General features: G+C 34.2%; 1 protein-coding gene across 1 annotated transcript; it reads left to right on the top strand.

Moving 5' to 3' along the window:
- Window positions 1-3,748: 3,748 nt before the first annotated feature.
- On the top strand, window positions 3,749-5,750 carry LOC118752239 (zinc finger protein 721-like; the record flags this gene model as incomplete). Its single annotated transcript, XM_036487093.1, is given in 1 exon segment — window positions 3,749-5,750. A coding segment is annotated over 1 exon segment (1,058 nt), but the record flags the coding sequence as incomplete, so codon positions are not given.
- Window positions 5,751-9,046: the final 3,296 nt, after the last annotated feature.

Here is a 9,046-nt window from a genome sequence, read left to right as displayed (position 1 = left end):
AATTCGTGGGGACTTCCCCGATTTGCCGGGAATTTCAGATTGCGTGGGGAATCTGGGAAAAGAGCCGTTTTTTGTTGGGAATTTCAGTTTACATGGGAAATCGGGGGTTGAGCTGTTCCTTGTGAGGAATTAGGTGTTAGCTTTTTTTTATTTTTTGCTTCACTAATTTCATAATGAGTTAAAAAAGTTGCATAAGAAATGCAACTGCAACTAAAAGTACTGATTATGCAACCCTGCAATTATGCAAATTACCGTTGATTTTTTTGGAATTTTCCTTGTCACATTGGCTTTCATATAGCGAATAAACCATTTATTTTTATATGGAAGTAAAGTAGAGGTGGGTAACTCAGCACTGTGCTGAGTTACTGTGCTGACTCTTAGAAATGTGCCGCACGCTCAGACTCACCTCTGAAAATATTTGTAACTCAGTCGGTGTGCTTCACTGTCGATATGGTAACTCAGTTGATGTGCTGACACTTGCATAGCTCGGTTCGGCTGCATTGTTTAGAACTGTGTCGATGTGGTAACTCAATTGATGAGCTGACCCATTCATTCACACAATACGATCTTCCAAAAAGTACCATAATAGATGGCATCACGAGACTTACCATCAGTTGAATATACGACTACCAAATTTAACAAGCAAGGCGAATAACCCAGTTATGCATACTTGCACTGCTATACCCATTTTACGTAAAAGTCAAAACCAAACCGAATTATACATGTGAAGTGCTATGCGTTGGGTAACCGCTTACGTGCATAGCCCATTTAACAGATTCTTATGTGACAACTCTCAAGCAAAACTAAGTAGGGAATTTATTCGCAAATGAACTCACCAGTTGAAATCAGCTTTCTAAAATTTTGCCGACCAGCTACGAATAGAAGCTAAGGATAACCTTTTCCAAATCGATTTCGATTACTAACATCGTCAATAATTTCGATGCACATACCAATTGTGCGATAGCACACTTGTGCCAGCTCTCTGTGCTGACTCATTAAAGTGGGTTGGAGTTACTGAGTCAGCACACCAAAATTTACAGAGTTACCCACCCTTAAAGTAAAGCGCAACACCTTAGGAAAAAAATTCTAAAACGAAAATTTTTAGCCACTTGAAACTTGCTTTTTCTTAGATTGAGTGGGCTACAAAATTTTTCTGGAAAATCGAATTAAAAAGCTCGAAAATTTCACGAAAGTTTGTAATATTGCACAAAGTTTGAAACTTGGATTTATATGGGTTTTGTTAAAGAATGAACCAGATGAAAAAAAAATAACTCAAATTAAAAAAAAAAAAAATAATTCTGAAAATTGTTAACTAACTTTATAAACGTTTGGTTTGGTTTATGAATACATATGTAGATGAATTACATTTAAAAATAAAATAAACAGAAAGACCACCAATATGCCAAAACACATAATTTTTTTTTTGTAAATAAGGAGATACCTATAGGTGGGGAATTTTACGAAATTTTGGACAAAATCGGGGATTTCATTGTCGAGATCGTAGAATTATCGAAAATGAGTTGGCTACCCCGAGTACTATTTAAAAATAAGATACCTTACAATGACTCTGACAGGCAATGGAGATGAAGAGTCCGATCAAGGATTATCCCGTCTTTAGGCGGCAGAATATTTTATGTGTTCGTAAAATCTGATTTTTTGAGAAATAAAGTTAGTTAAGAATACTGTGTATTTGTTTATTCATGCTCAACTTGTCACACCCGTCACAAAGTCAAGTCACACCCGTCACAGTTGAATTTGGAACATACAATCTATAATTGCTAATAGAAGTAAGCTTACTTTGGCGTAAATGTTTAAAACGTTTATTTAACTATACAACGAACTATTTAGCACCATAAGCAGAAGACGTAATCAACAGAAATACTATTATACAAGAAGGTAGTAGCTAATTTGTCAATGTTATTGTGGCTCTCCGAAATAGTGCTATAACTTCTACCGCTTAGACTTTGTTGCTTTTTCAATTTTTCCTATAAAAAATCGTAGTACAAAGCTCAATAAAAATATTAAAAGTAGCTAATTTGGTTTGCGTACTTGTCACACCAGTCACAGTGACTAAAATTTATATAACTCGTTTGGATTCAATTGTTTTTGAAATTAAGATTCTTAAAAGAATCTTGACAAATTTCCAATGCTCTTAAAGATTTCGGAAACATTTGTTATGTCGGAAGGCTGGCTTTAGTATAATGGACCATTCCCTTTATTCTTTAAACCACAAGATGTTTTTTGATGGGACTTAATAAGAATATTGATGGGACTTAATACGATATCGATACTAATATTTGTTTCACGTTTATTTGCCCAGAGCCCTTCAACGGCTCGGCGCTAGAGAATCATTCGCAATCCTATGTATATGGGCAATTCTCTGAATCTTCGAATTTTTTTGTGAAATTTTTTTTTATTTTTAAATCGCGAGCACAAGTCTCAAATTTTTAGTATACGTTCCTTCAGCTGCTAGAATACAAAATCCAACGTGCAACGTTTTAAAGCAACGCACCATACGTTTTTACGCGTTTTTTTGAAAGTGGAAAGTGGGCGTAATTTAAATGCATAGCATTTTAATGTAAATGGAAGAAATTAATGCAGTAATTTTTGATATTTAATGTAAATGAAAATTTCAATGCATTAATTCCGAAGAAATAGTGCTAATGATTTTTTTTTTGTATTAACATTAAAATGTTTAAATGAATGCTATTGCAATATTTTATTGCATCAAAATTATAATAAGCATTAAAAACCCATTAACTAATTTAATTTTGAAGTAATAATTCTTTGCTGACGTTAAGGCTGGTTTTCACTATGTCAAGTTCAATGGCATTTGTCGTTAAATATGTAAAAACACATTGGCAAATGGAACCAAAAAACGGCTTATTGATTAATTTAGATCAGAGTAGGTCCTCAGTCGTGTACATGCGCTGCTAAATTGGCTATCTGTCCGTTTTTGGCTCATAATATATGTAATCGGTATGCATCAACAATCAACATAAAAATCTACAAAAGCACCCTGAGTTGCATGCACATTGGTTTTTATTTTCATAAAATGGCTAACAATGTTTATAAGAATTTTTCTACAAATACACATAAATATAATGAAGCTGAAAAAACTATTATTAATTAGTCCAAGTCCTTCCAAAAGAGGTTATTTATATTTCACTAGAAAAAAATTTAATGGTTTTTAATAATGAAAACGAGCAAAGGTATTAAACATTTTAGTGCATTAAAAATTTTTCATTAACATTAGCTTGGATAATTTAATGGAAAAAAAATTTCATTAGCATTACATTTTTCAGAATTAATGCAATGAAATATTCATTTGCATTAAATTTCATAAATTAATGCATTAACATTTTACATTAACATTATTGCTTTAAATACCATTAATGCATTACAACAGTCGGGTCTACGTAACCGGAACGACCCAGATTTATATTTGGCCAAGGACTGTCACTCCAGCAACACTCCCCAAAAACTCTTTGGGGAGCTTGTATGCTGCTACAACAACAACAACATTTAAATTGTCCAATGAACATATCAAATGACAGGCACATTTGATTTTACTCTTCTGTATCTTCTATATCAATGACGGTAAAAATTACAATTTACTATCATTTACAAGAAATATAAAATGTAAAGTAAATTTTTCGATTGCCATCCAAATTGATTGCAATTCTTTACAGCTGTGATGCATGTATGTATGAGGAAAACTATTCCCATCACTTTTAATTATTGTTTCAGGAGACTGTATACAGACGTCGCTACTCTGCATTGTGGAATGATGTTTCTACTACTAAACTGTTATCAATGGTTGAGCAGTATCCATGCTTTTATAACAAATACAACATCGATTATCGCAGTAAGGAAAAGCGCGGAGAGGCGTTGCAGCAAATGGCAACTGAATTGCAAAAGATGATTGACGTATCCACCATACAAATATCAAAGCGTATTTCGCAATTACGTTTCGACTACTCCAAGCAAAAACAGGAACGTCTGCTCTGCGAGCAAAATAATAAAGTATTTGTACCCAGCTACACCTACTATGATCAAATGCTTTTTATGGATGCTGATATCGCGCCATTCAAATGTGATTTTTGTCCAGTAATAGTGCAATCGCCACGAGAATTAGAAGTTCACCTTAGCACTCATCAGCCTGAAGGTAGTTATGCATGTAACGTTTGTCCTGTTAGCTTTTCAGATGTCGATCAGCTAAATCAACACAAACAAATACATGCACCGACACATAAAGAAGTCAAATATTGGTGTGATTTATGCACGGCCAGTTTTCGTACCAAAGAAGTGTACGATGAACATATGCGAAGGCATAATGATGAATTATTACTGCCTTCATTGGCTAACATTCCGCCTTTGGGTAGTGAAGACGGTAATTCTCTGATGAAAATGGAAAATAACGACTATGATGGATGCTATTCATGTGACATCTGTGGGAAATCATTTGCGAATATGGTTTATCTCAATTCTCATCGTGCACAACACACAAACGCAAGCGATCGTTCATACCGTTGTGATTACCCACATTGTGGGCGTTTATTTACTGCGCGTCACTCTATGATGGAACATGCCCGGCAGCACTACAGCGATGAAGAGTTTAAATGCGAAATTTGCGGCAAATCATTTAAATCGCTTAAAAATCTACAAAATCACAAACAAATACATGACGCTATCAAACGTTATGTTTGTAAAATATGTGGTTCGGCGTTTGCGCAAGCGGCAGGTCTGTATTTGCATAAGCGACGACATAATCGGCCCAACTCTCGTGTACGTCAAAGTTACTGATCCACATACATAAACCTGTAAAGGTTTTGCAAACGGCAGTAGACATAGTATGTAACCATTGCAATAACAATATTCTTCTAACTAACCTAACTATGCATGCTTAAGTAGCTACGTATATATATGTATTTGAAATTTGCACGAAATTAGGGGGCTCCATATGGACTGTAACTATATAATTACTTAACATGATGAAATTAATCACATAGTAACGTTGACTAACGTTAGTAGTATTAATGCAATGCAAAGTTTTAAAATTGAAGAATTGAGGGCGCATTCGAAAACGTCAAAAAACAAAGAATCAGTCTATTTTATTTCTAAACCTAGTTGAAAATTATGATTAATCGTGGTTGCGCACATTTGGCATTACAATCTGCCGAGGCTTAAAAAGAAAAAAAAAACGAATACTTAGTATTTTGGACGTTTTCGAATGCACCCATACTTTAGGCTTCATTTTAGTTGCGTTTTATCATTTTATTTAAAAGGCCTTTTTTGTATAAAGTTACCACGAAAGAGATTGTTCAAAGTTGTTTGTTTCGCAAGTATTATAACAACTTCATATTAACTTATTATTTGGCATAAATACATTAAGCTCGTTTGCTAGAAAATCCAAGGGAGATTACTTAAATATTAAATATATTACTAAAAATGCGAGATTATGGTCCTTATCTTAGTCATAGCGAAGTTTTTTCTTTTTGTTTGCTGTCTCCGACAGGATAAGATATTTGTTTATTGTGGCGAATCGCTGTCATCCACTGTCAAATTTAATTTGATCCCAAACTGTCTTCGGTCCTGTATCATCTTAGTTCAATTTTTTGTTTAGACCAATGTGACAAAGTGCCGAAATCAATTTGACTCCAAATCAACGAGAGATGACGAAAATTCGTTAAAAAATTATCAGATTGTTTCCAGTTTATAGTGCTTAAACAAAGATTAAGAGCAGAATTTAGGCCAAAAACATTGTTAAAAACACAAACTTGTAAGGCACTTTACTAGTAAACGAGCGATATATATGTACGCTGCGAAAAAAATCACATTAAATTAGTTAATCTCAATGATAAAATTAGGTTTTTAGTATAAGATTGTACTTAGAACTTATGTATTAAATATAATCTTAAGAATAATTAAAGGCAAACTTATGCACATTAAATAATAATTAAAAACATAAAACCGAAAATAATCAGCTGGTAATTGAATTTCTGTATTTAATTTTTCCTGGTGTTGGTGTCGAAAAAATTAAATCATGATCTAGGTAAACATTAGACACTCACAAGGGAGTTTTTCTAGAATATACATATCGTGATCATCAAAGCAAAAGGTCGTATTTAAAAATTTCGGAAACATGGTTTTCTAAACATTCCGTTAGTTGACTTTCACATACACACCTACACCGAAATTTAAATCCATATCTTAAAACATATGAGATTTATTTTCATCTTTAGAGCAGTTCCATATACGTGGTATTTAAAAAGTTTTTCGAGTTTCAAATTTTTTATATAGGACCTTGTGCGTTGAGGGTAACGATGTAAACTTTTTAACCACACTGTACAAGCGACAACGATTTTATACTTAAAATTTTTACGAATACTAGGCGTTGTAAAGGTTTTTTCTACATTACATAATGGGGGTGTACTCTAAGTCTTGCAAAACTCGTGCACGGGTTGCAAAGTTTACCCATTAGAAAAGGGTTTTGCATACTTTGGGAATACCCCTAATGTGCTCTATCATAGCAAACTCAAATTAATACATACATAATTTTCAAATGGAATAATATATTTTATTTTTTTAGTCCCCATACATACTATGTATGTATGTACATTAGGTGGTCCTTAAAACTCAAATGAATGACTTTTCAATCGGTAACACCACTATCATAGATATCACATATAAATCTTGGTCCCTATTGGAGACGGTTAAGGCGTGTCGCATATGGTGAAAGGCTCAGATTCTTTTATAATAATAATAATAATAGATCGGCGCTTACACATATGTTAGTGTTTGGCCGAGTCTCTCCTCAGATTCTTCTATGGAGACTCAAAAAATTAAAATTATTATTTTTTTTCATATAATACCCAAAAACAGTACTACCATAACGAAGATATTACATATAAATTTGGGTCCCGATTTGAGCCGATTAAGGTGATACTACTAAAGTCGAGGATATCACATATAAATTTTAGTCCCGATTGAAGACCGCTAAGACGTCGTCATAGGGTAATCTGAACTTCGTCCCCTGTGCTCCAAGCCTTAACCGAATTCAATCGGGACCAAAATTTATATGTAATACCTTCGGTAACGATAGCATAGATTTTGGGTATTAGACCAAAAAAATTAATTTTGCCCCTTGTGCGACACGTCTTAAAAATTTATATGTGATATCTTCGACTATAGTAGCATCGACGTAGAGGTTGAGGCTTAGGAAATCTGATGTAAAAATTTGCTCCCTACGTTTAAGGACCACCCTATTGTACATATATAGTGATACGATCTAGTATATTGAATATGTACATATTTATCTAAAATATGATAAACAAATTTAAAACTAACAGTCTTTATGGATGTATGTATGTATGGATTCATAAATGCTCTTTATCTTCATGAATTCAAAACTATTGAGTTTATATTGAAGAATATAGGAAATCGAATTAAAAAACAAGATTTCTACATATATTATTAAGCAAATAAAATTTGAAAGTAATATTTTAATAGAGTATAATATTTTGTTTTTATGACGATTTACGAAAAATAGGTAAAAAAAACTTTAATCAATACTTATTGAAACAAATAAAACAACACATTTAGAATTGTAATACTTGTACTAAAATCAAAGTATGTATAAATTTTATAACATGTTTTAAAAATTGCTAAATCGGGATTTACTCGAGCGTCATTTTGACTTATTGGATTTCGAAGATTATATAATGGATGGGAAGAAAAAAAGGTCATGTGATGTTTTTCCTTCCAGTGGTGGTAAGGATCTACAGGCTTCCAAAAAAAAAAAAAAAACAGGTATGTACATGGATTTACTTAAGCGCGTCAGATATTGATTTGCATGGTGGGGTTGGGCGTACGGAAGGGTCAAAAATGGGTGACAAAAAAATTTACTCGAGCGCGTCAAATATTCACAAGGGATATTAAATGGGCCTCCCATTCAATAATCTGAAGATTCAGATGTGACGGAAGCTCGTGGTGCTTCTTGAAGATGCAAAAAAAACGGCATTTGGATTTACTCGAGCGCGTCAGATTTTCATACAGAAGGTTCATCCCGATGACCTGGTCGTCCTGTTCCATAATCTGACGATTATATGGAGGGGTTTTCTTATTCTGACGATTTAAAAAATAATTTCGTTTCTAAAATGCACAGTCAACCAACATATATTATTGTAAACACTTATTATTTTATCCGTGCAACTATCATCATACAGCAAGTCCGGTTCGACTTGGTCGTCAATTTCATCTACATGTTTCCCATCTGTAACAAGAAGTAATTTACAATATGCTTTTTTACATATTAAGTGAAAAGTGTGTTATTATAGAATTCACAAGGTATTATACCTGAGTCCCCGAATAGTCCAACAAAGGATTTGATCCACAAAACACACAACTGCATTAAGAAAAAACCAATTTGACTTAACACATAATTATTTTAAGCGTTTATACCTGTGTCCTTGGGGCGCACTCGCTGAAACCGTATTCAAAAATATACAAAATTGGTTTTATTTCGATACTTCTTTAATAATGGAATTGCGCGATTGACCGAAATGTAAGCGAACAATAACCCAAATTTATTTTAATAATAATTCAAATTTAAAACGGGCTGGACTCGGACCACTATCTTGTTGCAGCCAAGATACGCACACCCGCCTCTGTGCAGCAAAAAATGTGCGCCCAAATATGCAAGGAAAGCTTAACGTCGAAAAGCTGCAATCACAACAGACAGCAGCGCTTTCGCTACTCGACTCTCACACCTGCTCTCGGAGAGCACACTTCAACAAACCGACATATGCGAGCAGTGGAACCACATTTCCCGCTCATTAAGTACCGCCGCCGAAGAAGTAGTCGGATTTCAGCGAGCCCGAAAGAACAACTGGTACGATGAGGAGTGTCAGGAAGCTGCAGATAAAAATGATGCCGCCTACAGGTCCACTCTGCGATCGGACGCAACGCGCGCTATGTGGGACCGCTATAGGGATCTGAAGAGGGAAGCGAGACGTATTTGCCGCAATAAGAGAGAGGTCGAAAT

Source organism: Rhagoletis pomonella, unplaced genomic scaffold, assembly GCF_013731165.1.
Source record: "Rhagoletis pomonella isolate Grant_MI unplaced genomic scaffold, Rhpom_1.0 Rhpom_scaffold_01336, whole genome shotgun sequence".
Lineage (NCBI taxonomy): Eukaryota > Metazoa > Arthropoda > Insecta > Diptera > Tephritidae > Rhagoletis > Rhagoletis pomonella.
This window is presented reverse-complemented; position numbering and strand designations above follow the sequence as displayed.